The sequence below is a fragment of the Rana temporaria genome, assembly GCF_905171775.1.
Source record: "Rana temporaria chromosome 2 unlocalized genomic scaffold, aRanTem1.1 chr2h, whole genome shotgun sequence".
NCBI classification, from domain to species: Eukaryota; Metazoa; Chordata; class Amphibia; order Anura; family Ranidae; genus Rana; species Rana temporaria.
This window is the reverse complement of record NW_024404413.1, coordinates 540001-560801: the sequence shown is the minus strand read 5'-3', so window position 1 is coordinate 560801 and position 20801 is coordinate 540001. Positions and strand designations below refer to the sequence as shown.

Here is a 20801-nt window from a genome sequence, read left to right as displayed (position 1 = left end):
CGTCCTCCTCTTCTCTTCTCTTCTCTTCGTCCCCGTCCTCTTCTTCTCTTCTCTTCATCCCCGTTGTCCTCCTCTTCTTCTTCTCTTCGTCCCCGTCGTCCTCTTCTTCTTCTTCTCTTCGTCCCCGTCGTCCTCTTCTCTTCGTCCGCGTCCTCCTTTTCTCTTCTCCCCGTCTTTTGTCTTCTCTTTTTCCGGTTCCCCTTATCTTTTGTTTGCCTGCACAGAGCTCCTTTCTGTCATTGGCTCAGCGGATTGGTGGGTGTCAGCCATGAATCCATTGGCTTGTGCTGTAGCAAATGGCAGCGCACCTCCCCCACACGCCTCCCTACCCTAAAATCATGTGAAATTAAATGAGGACCTCTCTCTCTCTCTCTCTCTCTCTCTGGTAGTAATGTGTCGAGTCTCTCTCTCTCTCTCTCTCTCTCTCTCTCGTAGTTACGTGTCAAGTCTCTCTCTCTCTCTCTCTCTCTCTCTCGTAGTAACGTGTCAAGTCTCTCTCTCTCTCTCTCTCTCTCTCATAGTAATGTGTCGAGTCTCTCTCTCTCTCTCTCTCTCTCTCTCTCTCTCTCTCTCTCTCTCTCTCTCTCTCTCTCTCTGGTAGTAACGTGTCGAGTCTCTCTCTCTCTCTCTCTCTCGTAGTAATGTGTCGAGGCTCTCTCTCTCTCTCTCTCTCTCTCTCTCTCTCTCTCTCTCTCTCTCTCTCTCTCTCTCTCTCTCTCTCTCGTAGTAATGTGTCGAGTGTCTCTCTCTCTCTCTCTCTCTCTCTCTCTCTCTCTCTCTCTCTCTCTCTCTCTCTCTCTGGTAGTAACGTGTCGAGTCTCTCTCTCTCTCTCTCTCTCTCTCTCTCTCTCTCTCTCTCTCTGGTAGTAACGTGTCGAGGCTCTCTCTCTCTCTCTCTCTCTCTCTCTCTCTCTCTCTCTCTCTCTCTCTCTCTCTCGTAGTAATGTGTCGAGTGTCTCTCTCTCTCTCTCTCTCTCTCTCTCTCTCTCTCTCTCTCTCTCTCTCTCTCTCTCTCTCTCTCTCTGGTAGTAACGTGTCGAGTCTCTCTCTCTCTCTCTCTCTCTCTCTCTCTCTCTGGTAGTAACGTGTCGAGTCTCTCTCTCTCTCTCTCTCGTAGTAATGTGTCGAGTCTCTCTCTCTCTCTCTCTCTCTCTCTGGTAGTAACGTGTCGAGTCTCTCTCTCTCTCTCTCTCTCTCTCTCTCTCTCTCTCTCTCTGGTAGTAACGTGTCGAGTCTCTCTCTCTCTCTCTCTCGTAGTAATGTGTCGAGTCTCTCTCTCTCTCTCTCTCTCTCTCTCTCTCTGGTAGTAACGTGTCGAGTCTCTCTCTCTCTCTCTCTCTCTCTCTCTCTCTCTCTCTCTGGTAGTAACGTGTCGAGTCTCTCTCTCTCTCTCTCTCGTAGTAATGTGTCGAGTCTCTCTCTCTCTCTCTCTCTCTCTCTCTGGTAGTAACGTGTCGAGTCTCTCTCTCTCTCTCTCTCTCTCTCTCTCTCTCTCTCTCTCTCTGGTAGTAACGTGTCGAGTCTCTCTCTCTCTCTCTCTCGTAGTAATGTGTCGAGTCTCTCTCTCTCTCTCTCTCTCTCTCTCTCTCTCTCTCTCTGGTAGTAACGTGTCGAGTCTCTCTCTCTCTCTCTCTCTCTCTCTCTCTCTCTCTGGTAGTAACGTGTCGAGTCTCTCTCTCTCTCTCTCTCGTAGTAATGTGTCGAGTCTCTCTCTCTCTCTCTCTCTCTCTCTCTCTCTCTGGTAGTAACGTGTCGAGTCTCTCTCTCTCTCTCTCTCGTAGTAATGTGTCGAGTCTCTCTCTCTCTCTCTCTCTCTCTCTCTGGTAGTAACGTGTCGAGTCTCTCTCTCTCTCTCTCTCTCTCTCTCTCTCTCTCTGGTAGTAACGTGTCGAGTCTCTCTCTTCTTCTCTCTCTCTCTCTCTCTCTCTCTCTCTCTCTCTCTCTCTGTAACGTGTCGAGTCTCTCTCTCTCTCTCTCTCTCTGGTAGTAACGTGTGTGGTCTCTCTCTCTGGTAGTAACGTGTGTGGTCTCTCTCTCTGGTAGTAACGTGTGTGGTCTCTCTCTCTGGTAGTAACGTGTGTGGTCTCTCTCTCTCTCTCTCTCTGGTAGTAACGTGTGTGGTCTCTCTCTCTCTCTCTGGTAAAAACGTGTGTGGTCTCTTTCTCTCTGGTAGTAACGTGTGTGGTCTCTCTCTCTGGTAGTAACGTGTGTGGTCTCTCTCTCTGGTAGTAACGTGTGTGGTCTCTCTCTCTGGTAGTAACGTGTGTGGTCTCTCTCTCTCTCTGGTAGTAACGTGTGTGGTCTCTCTCTCTCTCTCTGGTAGTAACGTGTGTGGTCTCTCTCTCTGGTAAAAACGTGTGTGGTCTCTCTCTCTGGTAGTAACGTGTGTGGTCTCTCTCTCTGGTAGTAACGTGTGTGGTCTCTCTCTCTGGTAGTAACGTGTGTGGTCTCTCTCTCTGGTAGTAACGTGTGTGGTCTCTCTCTCTGGTAGTAACGTGTGTGGTCTCTCTCTCTGGTAGTAACGTGTGTGGTCTCTCTCTCTGGTAGTAACGTGTGTGTGGTCTCTCTCTCTGGTAGTAACGTGTGTGGTCTCTCTCTCTGGTAGTAACGTGTGTGGTCTCTCTCTCTGGTAGTAACGTGTGTGGTCTCTCTCTTTCTGGTAGTAACGTGTGTGGTCTCTCTCTCTCTCTCTCTCTGGTAGTAACGTGTGTGGTCTCTCTCTGGTAGTAACGTGTGTGGTCTCTCTCTCTCTGGTAGTAACGTGTGTGGTCTCTCTCTCTCTGGTAGTAACGTGTGTGGTCTCTCTCTCTCTGGTAGTAACGTGTGTGGTCTCTCTCTGGTAGTAACGTGTGTGGTCTCTCTCTGGTAGTAACGTGTGTGGTCTCTCTCTGGTAGTAACGTGTTTGGTCTCTCTCTGGTAGTAACGTGTGTGGTCTCTCTCTCTGGTAGTAACGTGTGTGGTCTCTCTCTCTCTCTGGTAGTAACGTGTGTGTGGTCTCTCTCTGGTAGTAACGTGTGTGGTCTCTCTCTGGTAGTAACGTGTGTGGTCTCTCTCTCTGGTAGTAACGTGTGTGGTCTCTCTCTCTGGTAGTAACGTGTGTGGTCTCTCTCTCTCTGGTAGTAACGTGTGTGGTCTCTCTCTCTCTGGTAGTAACGTGTGTGGTCTCTCTCTCTCTCTGGTAGTAACGTGTGTGGTCTCTCTCTCTCTCTGGTAGTAACGTGTGTGGTCTCTCTCTGGTAGTAACGTGTGTGGTCTCTCTCTCTGGTAGTAACGTGTGTGGTCTCTCTCTCTCTCTCTGGTAGTAACGTGTGTGTGGTCTCTCTCTCTCTCCGGTAGTAACGTGTGTGGTCTCTCTCTCTCTCTCTCTCTGGTAGTAACGTGTGTGTGGTCTCTCTCTCTCTCCGCTAGTAACGTGTGGTCTCTCTCTCTGGTAGTAACGTGTGTGGTCTCTCTCTCTCTGGTAGTAACGTGTGTGGTCTCTCTCTCTCCGGTAGTAACGTGTGTGGTCTCTCTCTCTCTGGTAGTAACGTGTGTGGTCTCTCTCTCTCCGGTAGTAACGTGTGTGGTCTCTCTCTCTGGTAGTAACGTGTGTGGTCTCTCTCTCTCTCTGGTAGTAACGTGTGTGGTCTCTCTCTCTGGTAGTAACGTGTGTGGTCTCTCTCTCTCTCTCTGGTAGTAACGTGTGTGGTCTCTCTCTCTCTCTCTGGTAGTAACGTGTGTGGTCTCTCTCTGGTAGTAACGTGTGTGTGGTCTCTCTCTCTCTCTGGTAGTAGTGTGTGTGGTCTCTCTCTCTCTGGTAGTAACGTGTGTGGTCTCTCTCTCTCTGGTAGTAACGTGTGTGGTCTCTCTCTCTCTGGTAGTAACGTGTGTGGTCTCTCTCTCTCTGGTAGTAACGTGTGTGTGGTCTCTCTCTCTCTCTGGTAGTAGTGTGTGTGGTCTCTCTCTCTCTGGTAGTAACGTGTGTGGTCTCTCTCTCTGGTAGTAACGTGTGTGGTCTCTCTCTCTCTGGTAGTAACGTGTGTGGTCTCTCTCTCTCTCTGGTAGTAACGTGTGTGGTCTCTCTCTCTCTCTGGTAGTAACGTGTGTGGTCTCTCTCTCTCTCTGGTAGTAACGTGTGTGGTCTCTCTCTCTCTCTGGTAGTAACGTGTGTGTGGTCTCTCTCTGGTAGTAACGTGTGTGGTCTCTCTCTGGTAGTAACGTGTGTGGTCTCTCTCTGGTAGTAACGTGTGTGGTCTCTCTCTCTCTCTGGTAGTAACGTGTGTGGTCTCTCTCTGTCTCTGGTAGTAACGTGTGTGGTCTCTCTCTCTCTGTCTCTCTGGTAGTAACGTGTGTGGTCTCTCTCTCTGGTAGTAACGTGTGTGGTCTCTCTCTCTCTCTGTCTCTCTGGTAGTAACGTGTGTGGTCTCTCTCTCCGGTAGTAACGTGTGTGGTCTCTCTCTCCGGTAGTAACGTGTGTGGTCTCTCTCTCTCTCCGGTAGTAACGTGTGTGGTCTCTCTCTTTCTCTCTGGTAGTAACGTGTGTGGTCTCTCTCTCTCTCCGGTAGTAACGTGTGTGGTCTCTCTCTCTCTCCGGTAGTAACGTGTGTGGTCTCTCTCTTTCTCTCTGGTAGTAACGTGTGTGGTCTCTCTCTGGTAGTAACGTGTGTGGTCTCTCTCTGGTAGTAACGTGTGTGGTCTCTCTCTCTCTCTCTGGTAGTAACGTGTGTGGTCTCTCTCTCTCTCTCTCTGGTAGTAACGTGTGTGGTCTCTCTCTCTCTCTCTCTGGTAGTAACGTGTGTGGTCTCTCTCTCTCTCTCTGGTAGTAACGTGTGTGGTCTCTCTCTCTCTGGTAGTAACGTGTGTGGTCTCTCTCTCTGGTAGTAACGTGTGTGGTCTCTCTCTGGTAGTAACGTGTGTGGTCTCTCTCTGGTAGTAACGTATGTGGTCTCTCTCTCTGGTAGTAACGTGTGTGGTCTCTCTCTCCTCTCTCTCTCTGTAACGTGTGTGGTCTCTCCTGTGTAGGAGGCGAGGGGCCGCCATGGAAGACAAGAAGGTGGGCACAGAGGCGGTGAAGGTGGAGTCCCCGGACGAGGTGCCTCTGAAGAGCGAGCCGCAGATGGACGCGGCGGCCGTTGTGATGGGGGACCCCATGGACTGCCTGGTGGATTATCACTTGGGAACGCAGCTGACGGTGGAGCGGGAGATCCAGATCGGGGACGGTGCCCCGCCGCGTTTGGACTACGACGCGCTCTTCCCACCTAAAAAGAACGCCAAGCCGCGGCAGAGGAGAGCGTCGGGCGAGCGGAACTTCACCTGCGGGCAGTGCGGCAAATGCTTCCTGCGCAGCGCGGACCTGGCCAAACACGAGAAGGCGCACGCCGGGGAGAAGAGCTACGCCTGCAGCATCTGCGGGAAGAACTTTCGCAGGCACACCTCTCTCCTGATCCACGCCCGGATTCACACCGGGGAGCGCCCGTATCAGTGCACGCAGTGCGGGAAAAGCTTCGTACAGCGGCAGCACCTCACCACCCACCAACGCACGCACACCGGAGAGAAGCCTTTCCAGTGTATAGAGTGCGGCAAGGGATTCCGCTGGAGGTCTGAGCTCCTCAAACATCAGAAGAACCACGCTGACAAGGTGAGAGACCAAAACTGCTAGTGTGTCCCCCGGGGGGCGGGGCTTGTGTATGGAGGCGAAACGCGTCGTCACCCTACAATAGGACTACAGAACACCTCACCTAACCCTCTTTTTCTCTGGGTTAGGTGCTATGTAGTAGAGGTCGACCGATATATCGGCCGATATTTGGCCGTTTTGGAGAAATCGGCATCGGCCGATTTTTCTCCAAATTTGGCCGATATTTAACATGGCCACTAGCGGTGGCAGCGGCTCCGGAACTAGGCCGAAGCCGCGGCCTTTCCTGATGCTGTGATCGCGGCGGCAATCCGCGGTCACAGCATCAGGAAAGGCCGCGGCTTTGGCCTAGCTCCGGAGCCGCGGCCATCTTGGTACACCCAGCGCGGTGACCCTCCTCTCTGTTTTACACCCACAGAGGAGGAGGGGCCCGCGCTCGAGGGAAACACACCGCTCTCTGGTGTCTGTACTACGGTGGGGGGGGTCTGTATTGAGGAGGGGTGGTGGGTGTCTATTCTGAAGTGAGGGGGTCTGTTGTACTGAGGGTGGTGACACTATATTTTTTTTGCACCAGTGCCCCCTGACAGTGCCAATAAGTGCCACTTGCCGTCCGGTACCATCTGCCAATACCAGTGCCACCTTCTATCCAGTGCCAAAACCAGTGCCACCTTCTATCCAGTGCCACCATCCAGTGCCAGTACCACCTTCTATCCAGTGCCACCATCCAGTGCCAATACCAGTGCCACCTTCTATCCAGTGCCACCATCCAGTGCCAGTACCACCTTCTATCCAGTGCCACCATCCAGTGCCAATTAGTGCCACCTCCTATCCAGTGCCACCTTCTATCCAGTGCCAATACCAGTGCCACCTTCCTGCCAGTGCCACCTGCCAATGCCAACCAGTGCCATCTGCCAGTGCTAACTATTGCTAACTATTGCCATCCAGTGCCAATTAGTGCCACCTGCCAGTCGGTGCCACTTGCCAGTGTCACCTGTTAGTGTCAGTGCCATCTGCCAGTGCCACCTGCCAGTGTCAATTAGTGCCACCTGCCAATCAGTGCCATCTGCTAGTACCATCTTTCAGTGCCATCCAGTGCAACCTGCCAGTGCCAATAAGTGCCACCTGCCAATCAGTGCCTTCTGCTGGTGCCATCTTCCAGTGCCACGAGCCAGTGCCACCAAAAAAAATAAAATCGGCCTAAAATATCGGCCGCATAAATCGGCATCGTATATCGGCCATCGGCTGCCCTGATTTCTAAATATCGGCATCGGCCAGAGAAAAACCATATCGGTCTACCTCTACTATGTAGAACTGAGAACAACCTGGTAAGAGTGCAACAAAGATCAAGAGGTGGGGAGGGGGGGTTGTTATCTGAGTTCTGGCAGGATCAACGGGTGTTTTTTTTTTTTTTTTGTTTTTGTTTTGCAGTTTACTAGTTTAGAGTTACAGAGGAGGTCTGGGGCTAGAATTATTGCTCTCGCTCTAACGTACGCGGCGATACCTCATGTGTGGTTTGACTGGCGTTTACATATTACACACTTGCGCGCGAGCTACCAGGGGTGTTTTTACTTTTTTTTTTTTTTAATTTTACTTTTTTTTTAATTTTACTTTTTTTTTAATTTTACTATTTTTTTAATTTTACTTTTTTTTTAATTTTACTTTTTTTTTAATTTTACTATTTTTTTAATTTTACTTTTTTTTTTATTTTACTATTTTTTCAATTTTCCTTTTTTTTAATTTTACTTTTTTTAATTGTACTTCTTTTTTTTTTTTTACTTTTTTATTTATTTTACTTTTTCCTTTTTTTTTTTTTTTTTTTTTTTTTACTTATTTTACTTTTTACATTTTTTTTTTTTTTTATATATTTTTTTTATCACTTTTATTCCTATTACAAGGAATGTAAACATCCCTTGTAATAGGAATGGTGTGTGACAGGTCCTCTTTATGTGGAGATGCGGGGGGACAATAAGAACATCAGGGGACATCTCTCCTCCAGGCTGGAAAGCATGAGATCGTGAAAAATAAATTATTGATTCTCATGCTTACTAGCCGTGATCGTCGCTTTGTTTACTTCTGGGAACCCGGGTGTGACGTCATCACATCGCGCCAGGGCCTCCGACGGTCGTAGAGATGACTGGTGACCATCTGTTCACCAGTCATCTCTATGCTCGTCATCCGGCGGCGGATAGTTTCTCCGGGCCCCCCGATGGCACGGGAGAGCCCGGAGGAGCACCGGATGGCGGCGAGAGGGGGGGGCACATCGCCTATAAGAACGATCAAGCGGGGGAGGTGCCGCTATGATCGTCCTTAACGTGCACATAATCGCCGGCAGAAGAGAAGGATATCTGAGTAGCTGCACCCATCATTCAGATAACACCGCACAAAGCCCAGGACGTCATATGACCTCCACCCAGGATGGGAGATCCCCTCTGTGGACGTCACATGACTATGGCTGGGTATTGAAGTGGTTAACCAACCAAAAAAAGGGAGCAAATCAGAGCTCTTCATGGTTTGGGAGAGCTTAACCACTTCAGCCCCGGACCATTTTGCAGGTCAAAGACTGGGCCACTTTTTGCTATTCTGCACTGCGTCGCGGGACGCGGCTCCCAAACAAAATTTTTTTTTGCGCTATAAACAAAAATAGAGCAACCATTTTGAAAAAAAAAACAATATTTTTAACTTTTTGCTATAATAAATATCCACAAAATATATATATATATATATATATATATATATATATATATATATAAAAAAAAAAATGTTCCTCAATTTAGTCCGATACGTATTCTTCTACATATTTTTGGTAAAAAAAAAATCGCAATAAGCGTTTATTGATTGGTTTGCACAAAAGTTATAGGCCCGGATTCACGTAGGAGATACGGCGGCGTATCTCCGAGTGTGAGGCGTCGTATCTATGCGCCTGATTCTTAGAATGAGATACGCCAGAATTTCTCTAAGATACGACCGGCGTGAGTCTCCTACGCCGTCGGATCTTAACTGCATATTTACGCTGGCCGTTAGGGGCGTGTACGCTGATTTACGCCTAGAAATATGTAAATCAGCTAGATACGCCAATTCACGAACGTACGCCAGGCTGTCGCAGTACAGATACGCCGTTTACATAAGGCTTTTTCCGGCGTAAAGTTACCCCTGCTATATGAGGCGCAGCCAATGTTAAGTATGAACGTCGGGCCCGCGTCAAATTTTCAGTCGATTACGTCGTTTGCGTAAGTCGTTCGCGAATAGGGCTGGGCGTAATTTACGTTCACGTCGAAAGCATTGGCTTTTTGCGGGTTAATTTGGAGCATGCGCACTGGGATACCTTCACGGACGGCGCATGCGCCGTTCGGAGAAAAGCGTCATTTACGTGGGGTCACAATACATTCACATAAAACACGCCCACATCTTACAGATTTGAATTAGGCGGGCTTACGCCGGCCTATTTACGCTACGCTGCCGCAACTTTGCTTTGTGAATACTGCACTTGCCTGTCAAAGTTGCGGAGGCGTAACGTAAATAGGATACATTACACCCGCACAAAAATACGCGGTCCCTACCTGAATCTACCCCATAGCGTCTACAAAATATGGGATGGTTTTATGGCATTTTTATTGATAATTTTTTTTTTTTTGCTAGTAATGGCGGCGATCTGCGTTTTTTTTTTTTTTTTTTTTTTTTTTCGTGACTGTGACATTATGGCGAACACATCGGACACTTTTGACATAATTTTGGGACCATTGTCATTTTATACGGCGAGCAGTGCTAGAAAACTGCACTGATAACTGTGTAAATGTGACTGGGGTTAACCACTAGGGGGCGCTGAAGGGGTTAAGTGTGTCCTAGGGAGTGATTCTTACTGTGTGGGGGTGTGGCTTACTTTCTTTGACATCTGAGAACACGCCTTTTGACCTCTGGGGAGGTCCCTGTTCCAATTCCTGAGTCCTAGCCATATTCTTCAATGATGGGAAAAACCCTAACCCTGGATTGGATAGAATGATGGCGCAGCCGTTGGCTCCCGCTGCTGTCAATCAAATCCAATGACATGGGCGCTGTGGGCAGGGATCGACAAATCCCGGGCGCCAGGTCGCCATGGCGACTAGAAATAGTGTCCTGGCGACTTGGCTTGGAAGGTGGGCAAAAAAAAAAAAAATGTTTTTTTTTGTGAGATGGTGCCATCTGGTGGTGAGCCGTTGTAATTACAAGTTATTACCACCAGATGTGTGAGCTGGTGCCATCTGGTGGTGGCCGGTGGTATTACAAGTTAAGCATTACAAGTTAAACAGCAATTCTAAAGTCATTTTTCACTATTTTCACTGCCATCTTCTTCCCTCTAATTAGAACCCTCAAACATTATATATATTTTTTATCCTAACACCCTAGAGAATAAAATGGCGATCGTTGCAATACTTTCTGTCACGGCGTATTTGCGCAGCGGTCTTACAAGCGCACTTTTTTGGGAAAAAATTACACTTTTTTTTTATTAAAAAATAAGACAACAGTAAAGTTATCCCCATTTTTTTTTTTAATATTATGAAAGATAATGTTACGCCGAGTAAATTCATACCCAACATGTCACGCTTCAAAATTGCGTTTGAACACCGTTTACATATGCGGGCGCTGCTCACGTATGTGTTCGCTTCTGCGCGCAAGCTCGTCGGGACTTGGGACGCGTTTTCTGGCTCCTAACTTTTTTAGCTGGCTCCTAGATTCCAAGCAAAATTTGTCAAACCCTGGCTGGGGGGAAACGGGGCTTAGTCATACACTCGGCGTCTATGGACGCGGAATGAATAACTCGGGAGCGTGCCCGCAAGGTAACCCCCCGGGAGAACACTTCTCTCCTAGGGGGGTTATCTGATGGTGGGAGGGGCCACGAGAGCCGCGGAGGGGACGCCAGAAGAGGAGGATTGGGGCTTTACAATCACTTTAAAGTCATACTGAATGCACTCATTCCCGATTTTTTTTTTTTTTTTCTTTGTTTTTTTTTTCCCTCTAATCCTGTATGTGGATGACGACGTTACAATTATTTTAACCCCTATGACGTCCCGGATTTCGAGTGGAGAAATCGAGATGACGGCGTCATTCAGTTATCAGACGATTCCCCGCAATGTAAAAGCGATCCTTGGATGTTTGTTTTTACAGGGGACAAATCCCCCCCCCCCCCCCCCCCCCCCGCTGCCCTCTGGTGTTCCTACCGGCTCCCACGTGCGATCGGCGAGCTGGAGAATGGATCGGCCAGCGGCGGCCCGATTACCATACAGCTGACCTGGGCAGACGTGAACAATGCTGTTTTTTTATCGACCTGGAAAGGCGGAGATCGTTTTTTTTTCTATTATTTATGTTTGATCTCCGGCTTTCCAGCCTAGAGGAGAGATGTGGGGTCTCGTAGGTCCCGGATCTCCCCATAAAGCAGGGGTTTGACAAATTTGCTTGGAATCTAGGAGCCAGCTAAAAAAGTTAGCAGCCAGAAAACGCACCCCAGTCCCGACGAGCTTGCGCGCAGAAGCGAACGCATACGTGAGCAGCACCCGCATATGTAAACGGTGTTCAAACCACACATGTGAGGTATCGCTGCGATCGTTGGAGCGAGAGCAATAATTCTAGCCCTAGACCTCCTCTGTAACTCGAAACATGCAACCTGTAGAATTTTTTTAAACGTCGCCTATGGAGATTTTTAAGGGTAAAAGTTTGTCGCAATCCCACATGCGGGCGCAGTTTTGAAGCGTGACATGTTGGGTATCAATTTTCTCGGCGTAACATCATCTTTCACATAATAAAAAAAAAATTGGGTTGACTTTACTGTTGTCTTTTTTTTATTATAAAAAGTGTATTTTTTCCAAAAAAAGTGCGCTTGTAAGACCGCTGCGCAAATACGGTGTGACAGAAAGTATTGCAACGACCACCATTTTATTCTCTAGGGTGTTAGAATTTTTTTTTTATGTTTGGGGGTTCTAAGTAATTTTTCTAGCAAAAAAAATAAAAATTCTATTTTTAACTTGTAAACACAGAGTCCGAAAAAGAGGGCTCGGTCCTTAACCACTGCCCGCCCGGCCTATGGCCGATTTACGTCCGGGAAGTGGTTATGAAATCCTGACAGGACGTTCTAGAACGTCCTGCAGGATTTCATGCCGCGCGCGCCCGTGGGGGCGCGCATCGCGGCGATCGGTGATGCGGGGTGTCAGTCTGACAACCAGCATCTCCGATCTCGGTAAAGAGCCTCCGGCGGAGGCTCTTTACCACGTGATCAGCCGTGTCCAATCACGGCTGATCACGATGTAAACAGGAAGAGCCGCCGATGGCTCTTCCTCACTCGGGTCTGACAGACGCGAGTAGAGGAGAGCCGATCGGCGGCTCTCCTGACAGGGGGGGTTCGCGCTGATTGTTTATCAGCGCAGCCCCCCCCCTCGGATCACCACACTGGACCACCAGGGATGCCCACCCTGGACCACCAGGGATGCCCACCCTGGAGCACCAGGGTGGGCAAAAAAAAAAAAAAAGCCCCCAAAAAAAAAAAAAAAAAATCTAAAAAAAAAAAGCATTAAAAAAAAGAAACATGATGCCAGTCAGTGCCCACAAATGGGCACTGACTGGCAACCTGGCAAAAATCAGTGCTGCAACCCCAGTGTCCATCAGCACCACCCCAGTGTCCATCAGCGCCACCCCAGTGTCCATCAGTGCCACCCCACAGTGCCCATCCATGCCCAGTGCCCACCAATCAGTGCCCATCTGTGCCACCCATAAGTATCCATCAGTGCCGCCTATGTGTGCCCATCAGTGCCGCCTATGTGTGCCCATCAGTGCCGCCTATGTGTGCCCATCAGTGCCGCCTATGAGTGCCCATCAGTGTCGCATACCAGCGCCGCCAATCAGTGCCACCTCATCTGTGCCCGTCAGTACTACCTCATCGATGTCCATCAGTGCCATCTCATCGGTGCCCATTAGTGCCGCCATATCAGTGCCCGTAATTGAAAGAGAAAACTTATTTACAAAAAAATTAACAGAAAAAAATAAAAACGTAATTTTTTTTCCAAATTTTCAGCCTTTTTTTAGTTGTTGCGCAAAAAAAAAAAACGCAGAGGTGATCGAATACCACCAAAAGAAAGCTCTATTTGTGGGGAAAAAAGGACGCCAATTTTGTTTGGGTACAGTGTAGCATGACCGCGCAATTGCCATTCAAAGTGCAACAGCGCTGAAAGCTGAAAATTGGCTTGGGCGGGAAGCTGCGTAAGTTCCTGGTATGGAAGTGGTTAACCACTTAAGGACCGCCTCCTGCACATATACGATCGCCGCTGGAGTCCCGCGATCGGTCCCCGGAGCTGAAGAACGGGGAGAGGTGAGTGTAAACACAGCTTCCCCGTTCTTCTCTGCGGCAGTGACACTGATATAGGGAAAGACGATCAGTGACGTCACACGTCCAGGAGCTGTGGGCAAGTATATGAATGTGCGGAGCCCGGGCCGCAGGGTCATTTGGGCGCTCTTCCCTGGATGATGGGATGTGTTTTGTGTTGCAGTCCTCGGTGGGCTTCGATGACCTGGCGGCCTCGTTCTCTAAGGAGGAATGGATGGAGCTGGAGGAATGGCAGAAGGAGCTGTACAGGAATGTGATGAAGGAGACCTCGGAGACGCTCATCTCGCTCGGTAAGACCCCCTCCCCCGGTGTCTGTGTGTCTGGGAAGGCTTCTCTGACTCACAAGCACAGCATGAAAGATCCAATCAAAGTGATTGTAAAGTCTCTGTTTTAATTTTTTTGTTAAAAATAACAAATATACTTATGTTCTCTGTTGCAGCCCGGATTCCCTCCTCCTCGGGTCCCCCTTTAGTGCTCCTCCCCCCTGCCGAGTGCCCCCAGCAGCAAGTAGCGGTCCTTCGGTGCTCCTCCCCCTGCTGAGTGCCCCCAGCGACAAGTAGCGGTCCCTCTTCGGTGCTCCTCCCCCTGCTGAGTGCCCCCAGCAGCGAGTAGCGGTCCCTCTTCGGTGCTCCTGGCTAGCCCCCCCCCCCCCCGCTGAGTGCCCCCAGCGGCAAGTAGCGGTCCCTCTTCGGTGCTCCTGGCTCCTCCCCCTGCTGAGTGCCCCCAGCAGCGAGTAGCGGTCCCTCTTCTGTTCTCCTGGCTCATCGCCAGTGCTGGGACAAGGTCATCTATAGTCCCGGGCGAACATAGTCCTAGACCTCCTCTGTAACTCAAAACTGGTGACCTGTAGAAATTCTTAAACGTCGGCTTAAGGGTCAAAGTTTGTCGCCATTCCACGAGCGGGTGCAATTTTGAAGCGTGACATGTTGGGTATCATTTTACTTGGCGTAACATTATCTTTCACAATATATAAAAAAAAATGGGCTAACTTTACTGTTGTATTTATTTTTTATTAAAAAAATGTTTTTTCCCCCCAAAAAAACGTGCGCTTGTAAGACCGCCTCGCAAATACGGTGTGACAAAAAGTATTGCAGCGACCGCCATTTTATTCTCTAGGGTGTTAGAAAAACAAAACTATATATAATGTTTGGGGGAAGCAGATGGCAGTAAAAACACAGGGGAAGCTCCATTCGTCTTGTCATTGCCAACAGCCACCACAAGATGGCGCCAGATCACAGAAAGAAGCATAGGCCTGCAGAAGGCCGCAAAGCCGCGGCCTCAATTACCGGCAGGCGCGGGCTCGCCGCAATCGCGCGCAGGGAAAGGTGGGGGCGCACGGATATCCCGTGTCTCCGTGCGCCCCCCACCTCCCCCGCCGGCCGGTAATTGAGGCCGCGGCCTTCTGCAGGCCTAAGCTTCCCCGGGGCGCCAGGTCACAATTTCTTGTCGCAATTGCGAACGGGCGCCCAGATTCTGGGCGTAACCCTACTTATGATTATATCGGTGTGATGTATTCTGCACCCCTAACCTGCGCTCTCTTGTCTCCTATCCAGGTGAGGGACTGGTAGAGAAAGCCATCGGTGAGAAGACCTCGGCAGAGGCGGCCGGCGCTCCCGTCCTGGGTGCCGATTGTACGGATAACCTCCCGCTCTGCGCCGAGGAAGCGGCGGGTGGAGGGGAAGTGCCGCCGGCTCAGTCGCTGGACGTGGCTGAGGGGAAGCCGCCATCTTTTCCGGAGGGAGCGGATAAGATCCGGATGAAGTTCCTGGGCGGCTCGGAAGCCGGTAACGCCCAGCGGCCGCACGCCTGCGCGGAATGCAGCAAGGTCTTTTACAGCAAGCGAACGTTGAAGGCCCACCTGCAGGCCCACCTCGGAGAGCGATCGTACATTTGTAACGTGTGCGGGAAGTGTTTCCGGCGGCACACCTCGCTGCTTATTCACGAACGCATTCACACCGGGGAGAGGCCCTATCACTGCGCGCAGTGCGGCAAGAGCTTCATACAGAGGCAGCACCTGAGCACCCACCAGAAGACCCACACAGGAGAGAAGCCTTTCCAGTGCACTGACTGCAAGAAAGGCTTCCGATGGCGCTCCGAGCTGCTGAAACACCAGAAGGTTCACCAGGAAGAGGTGGGTCGGGGGAGGGGAGGGCAGGGGACATTGAAAGGACACTGGGTGCTGGGAATTAGAAGCATGCTCTGTGTCAGCAGGTTGTATAGAGGAGTGTTCTATGACAGGTCCACCAGGAAGAGGCCAGGTAAAGGTTGTGGGGGGTAGCCCTCCTTGTCCTCGTCCTCCTCCTCCTCCTCCTCCTCCTCCTTGTTCTCGTCCTCCTCCTCCTCCTTGTCCTCGTCCTTGTCCTCCCCATCGTCGTCCTTGTCCTCCTCGTCCTCTCCGTTGGCCGATAGGCGCTCCCAGCTGCTGGCTCTCCGTTGGTTGCTAGGCGCTCCCAGCCGCTGGCTCTCCATTGGTTGCTAGGCGCTCCCAGCCGCTGGCTCTCCGTTGGTTGCTAGGCGCTCCCAGCCGCTGGCTCTCCGTTGGTTGCTAGGCGCTCCCAGCCGCTGGCTCTCCGTTGGTTGCTAGGCGCTCCCAGCCGCTGGCTCTCAGTTGACCGCTAGGCGCTCCCAGCCGCTGGCTCTCAGTTGGCCGCTAGGCGCTCCCAGCCGCTGGCTCTCAGTTGGCCGCTAGGCGCTCCCAGCCGCTGGCTCTCAGTTGGCCGCTAGGCGCTCCCAGCCGCTGGCTCTCAGTTGGCCGATAGGCGCTTCCATGAAAGTGTAGGAAAAGCAGCCGCTCGCTCTCCGTTGGTTGCTAGGCGTTCCCAGCCGCTGGCTCTCAGTTGGTCGCTAGTCCCCCCCTAGCCGCTGGCTCTCAGTTGGCCGCTAGGCGCTCCCAGCCGCTGGCTCTCAGTTGGCCGCTAGGCGCTCCCAGCCGCTGGCTCTCAGTTGGCCGCTAGGCGCTCCCAGCCGCTGGCTCTCAGTTGGCCGCTAGGCGCTTCCATGAAAGTGTAGGAAAAGCAGCCGCTCGCTCTCCATTGGTTGCTAGGCGTTCCCAGCCGCTGGCTCTCAGTTGGTCGCTAGGCCCCCCCCTAGCCGCTGGCTCTCAGTTGGCCGCTAGGCGCTCCCAGCCGCTGGCTCTCAGTTGGCCGCTAGGCGCTCCCAGCCGCTGGCTCTCAGTTGGCCGCTAGGCGCTTCCATGAAAGTGTAGGAAAAGCAGCTGCTCGCTCTCCGTTGGTTGCTAGGCGTTCCCAGCCGCTGGCTCTCAGTTGGTCGCTAGGCCCCCCCCTAGCCGCTGGCTCTCAGTTGGCCGCTAGGCGCTCCCAGCCGCTGGCTCTCAGTTGGCCGCTAGGCGCTCCCAGCCGCTGGCTCTCAGTTGGCCGCTAGGCGCTTCCATGAAAGTGTAGGAAAAGCAGCCGCTCGCTCTCCGTTGGCCGCTAGGCGCTCCCAGCCGCTGGCTCTCAGTTGGCCGCTAGACGCTTCCATGAAAGTGTAGGAAAAGCAGCCGCTCGCTCTCCGTTGGTTGCTAGGCGTTCCCAGCCGCTGGCTCTCAGTTGGTCGCTAGGCCCCCCCCTAGCCGCTGGCTCTCAGTTGGCCGCTAGGCGCTCCCAGCCGCTGGCTCTCAGTTGGCCGCTAGGCGCTCCCAGCCGCTGGCTCTCAGTTGGCCGCTAGGCGCTTCCATGAAAGTGTAGGAAAAGCAGCCGCTCGCTCTCCGTTGGCCGCTAGGCGCTCCCAGCCGCTGGCTCTCAGTTGGCCGCTAGGCGCTCCCAGCCGCTGGCTCTCCGTTGGCCGCTGGCTCTCCGTTGGCCGCTAGGCGCTCCCATGAAAGTTCTCAGTGTAGGAAAAGCAGCCGCTGGCTCTCCGTTGGCCGCTAGGCGCTCCCAGCCGCTGGCTCTCCGTTGGCCACTAGGCACTCCAAACCCCTGGCTTCCCGTTGGCCGCTAGGCGCTCCCGGCCGCCGGCTCTCTGTTGGCTGCTAGACGCTCCCATGAAAGTTCTCAGTGCAGGAAAAGCATTGTCCGCTAGGCGCTCCCAGCCGCTGGCTCTCTGTTGGCCTCTAGGCGCTCCCAGCTCCGTTGGACGGGGGAGGGAGTCAGCAGCACGAGACCAGCACAATCAGGGATCCAAAATCCCCCCCCCAAATCTTCCCAGCAGAATACGGTAATGAAACCTCAACAGAGGTTCTAACCCTTCTCCATGCCATCCAGAACTAATATTTCAGTTGGGCTTTATCTGCCTGTTTTCTCATTGGTTGTTATGTGCGTTTTTCTCATTGGTCGGTATGTGTTGTTGTTGTTTTCAGGTCTCGGAAGCTTTGGTGAAGGAAGAACCGGGAGATTCGAATTGCTGTGTGAAGGCTGAAGAATCGAACACAGGTACACTACAATCACCACCAGGGGGCGCTGCATACTCTATCCTACATGAGAGGGTGTATATAAAGAGTGCCGTATTTTTACTGTTTAATTAACCACCTCAGTTCCGGACACTTTTACCCCCTTCTTGCCCAGGCCAATTATTCGCTTTCAGCGCTCTCACACTTTGAATGACAGTTGCGCAATGCTTTCTTTTGGTGGCATTTAACCACTGCTGGGGTTTTTATATTTCTTTGCTAAACAAAAAAAAAGTTTAATCATTTAGAAAATCATATTTTGTTTCTTAGTTTCTGTTATAAAATGTAGCAAAGAAGTATTTCTTCTCCTTCGCTGATGGGGCTGCTCTTATGGGCTGCACTGACGGGCACGGGGGAGAGCTGATTGTTTTTCTCTGCTGCAGTTGAAGTTTGTGAAAATCCAAAACCCTTTTCTTTCTCGTCGGTTGAGGGACACGGGACGTCTTTAACCCCTTCCAGCCCAGGGACACCATACAACGGCTCATTGAGCGAGGATCTCTGAATGGTGGGCGTAGCTGCAGGCATCATTCAGATATCGTCTTTTATAGCCGGTGTTCTATCGATATGGTTCCCCCCTTGACTGCGCAGGCGCCATCCGAGCCGACGGAAAACTGTGAGCTCGAACAGCTGTAGACGCGCTCGCTCCCGACGCTTAGTCATTCACGCAGCATTTTCACCGTAATCGGTGCATTTTTATAGCACTTTTCGCTGTGAAAATGACAATGGTCCCAAATATGTGTCAAAACTGTCCGAAGTGTCCGAGATAATGTCGCAGTCATGAACTTAACTTACTTACAGCCCTATTCACGAACGACTTGCGCAAACAACGTAACATTTTAAAAATTTGACACGGGAACGACGTCCATACTTAACATAGGATACCCCTCATATAGCAGGGGTAACTTTACGCCGGAAAAAAGCCTAACGTAAACAACGTAAAAAAATGCGCCGGGCGGACGTACGTTTCTGAATCGGCGTATCTTTCTAATTTGCATATTCCTTGCGGAAATATATGGAAGCGCCACCTAGCGGCCAGCGTAAATATGCAGCCTAAGATACGACGGCGTAAAACACTTACGGCGGTCGGATCTTAGGGAAATCTATGCGTAACGGACTCTATGAATCAGGCGCATAGATACGACGGCCCGCACTCAGAGATACGACGGCGTATCCGGAGATACGCCGTCGTAACTGCTTTCTGAATCCGAGCCTGTAATTCTACACAGGTATAACTCGATCGGATCAGATCGTTAAATACATACAAATGCATTGGATATTACATCATAATACCAGCATATATAAATTGGGCATTAAATAACATAATTTGAAAGTTAATTCAATTAAAAAAATGAAATCGATAATAACAACAATAGTAAACAAATAATTCTCAATGAGACACCACCCATATACATACTATTTTTGTTTATAGCGCAAAAAATAAAATCCGCAGAGGTGATCAAATACCACCAAAAGAAAGCTCTATTTGTGGGGGGAAAAAAGGACGCCAATTTTGTTTGGGAGCCACGTCGCGCGACCGCGCAATTGTCAGTTAAAGCGACGCAGTGCCGAATCGCAAAAACTGGCCTGGGTCCTTGACCTGCCTAAAGGTCCGGGTCTTAAGTGGTTAAAAAAATAAAATAAATCTAGTGTACTACGGCTTTAACATTCGGGTTATACTGTCGCCTGCAGGAGGATTGGACACTGGCAAACAAACTGTGGGCACAGCATAGCTACTCCTCCTACCAGCATGCCTCATTTTTTCACTAGTGTCCAGGGAGGATGGACTGCTTTTTTTCAGCTCTGCTTTAAAGCGGGGGTTCACCCTTAGAGGGCACTTTTTCCTCTTAGATTCCTGCTCGTTTTTACTAGGGGAATCGGCTATTTGTTTTAAAATATGAGCATTACTTACCCGTTTACGAGATGCATCTTCTTCCGTCGCTTCCGGGTATGGGCTGCGGGACTGGGCGTTCCTTCTTGATTGACAGTCTTCCGAGAGGCTTCCGACGGTCGCATCCTTTCGCGTCACGATTTTCCGAAAGAAGCCGAACGTCGGTGCGCAGGCGCAGTATAGAGCCGCACCGACGTTCGGCTTCTTTCGGCTACGAGTGACGCGATGGATGCGACCGTCAGAAGCCTCTCGGAAGACTGTCAATCAAGAAGGAACGCCCATTCCCGCAGTCCATACCCGGAAGCGACGGAAGAAGATGCATCTCGAAAACGGGTAAGTACGGATCATATTTTAATACAAATAGCCGATTCCCCTAGACCGAACGAGCAGGAATCTAAGGGGAGAAATTAATTTTTTTTATAAATGGGTGAACTCCCGCTTTAAAGTCTAACATGTTTTTTTGCTAGCACTTTTTTCTTCTATTTTTTTTATGTAGGAGAGGTAAGGGAATTTATTTTTGCTCCCAAACAAAATTGGCGTATTTTTTTCCCCCACAAAAAAATACACTTAAGCTGGCTTCACACTGAAGCGTCAGCCGCGGTGACGGTATAGCCGCGCTATTTGTAGCGCGGCTATACCATCGTGTTTACCGCGATATTCGGGCGCTAGCGGTGAGGTTTTAACCCCCGCTAGCGGCCGAAAAAGGGTTAATACCGCCCGCGTTGCGGCGGTATTACCGCGCTTTCCCATTGATTTCAATGGGAAGGCGCGGTATAGGAGCGGTGAACACACCGCTCCTATACCGCGGTAAAGATGCGGCTAGCAGGACTTTTGGTGCGCTCCTGCTAGCGCATCGCTTCAATGTGAAAGCCTTCGGGCTTTCACATTGAAGAGTACAGGGCATGATTTTTCATGCGGTATAGCAGCGCTATTTTTAGCGCTGTACCGCATGAAAAACGTCCCAATGTGAAAGGGGCCTTACTTGGTTGGATACATCAGCCAGATTGCCCATTTGTCCCTCTGTGCCTCTAAGACTGAGAGTTGAGCGATCAAACACCGCCGACCACTCGGGTTCTCAGGGCTCCCCAAGCTGAGAGCTGCTGACTGTCAGTCACCGGCTCTCTGCTCTGCCCCCCTCCTGGAGCGCTGGGCGGCGGGCTGTGGAGGGGGGCGGGAGTGGCTCGGGTCAGCCTCTCAGCAGCTCACCAGAGGTGTGGGGGCCCGGGTGATGCTTGGTGCCGTTCGGAGACACTGGGAAACAACTCCGTGTCTGAGTGTTTCCGAGTGTCTCTGGCGCCCCCCCCCCCCCCACCTCTGGCTACATGCGGTACTGCATACACTAGCAGCGACACTGGAATAAATTATCTGAGTTTCCATTATTTCCTCTGGGGAAACTCGCTTTGATATACAAGTGCTTTGGATTACGAGCATTCTCCTGGAACAGATTATTAAGGTACCACTGTAATAAAATGTCTGAATTTTATTTTCCTCGCAATTCTGTCTCTGACACGCAGGAGACTCCGGCCATCACTCCAAGACGCCTCAACCCAAGAGATGTTTAACCAAGAAGCG

The 20801-nt window shown here is 50.9% G+C and overlaps 1 protein-coding gene across 2 annotated transcripts in view; it reads left to right on the top strand.

Annotated features, from left to right (window-relative positions):
• LOC120921598 (zinc finger protein 420-like) overlaps positions 1–20801 on the top strand; it is a 52258-nt gene that overhangs the window by 10949 nt on the left and 20508 nt on the right. For both annotated transcript variants that reach the window (XM_040334105.1, XM_040334104.1), the window contains exons 2-6: positions 5003–5618; positions 13121–13247; positions 14511–15088; positions 17255–17327; positions 20744–20801. The exon at positions 20744–20801 is cut by the window's right edge and continues 361 nt beyond it. In XM_040334105.1, the coding sequence (XP_040190039.1) occupies positions 5019–5618; positions 13121–13247; positions 14511–15088; positions 17255–17327; positions 20744–20801 (1436 nt within the window). In that variant the 5' untranslated portion in view covers positions 5003–5018. The remainder of the gene's footprint in view (positions 1–5002; positions 5619–13120; positions 13248–14510; positions 15089–17254; positions 17328–20743) is intronic.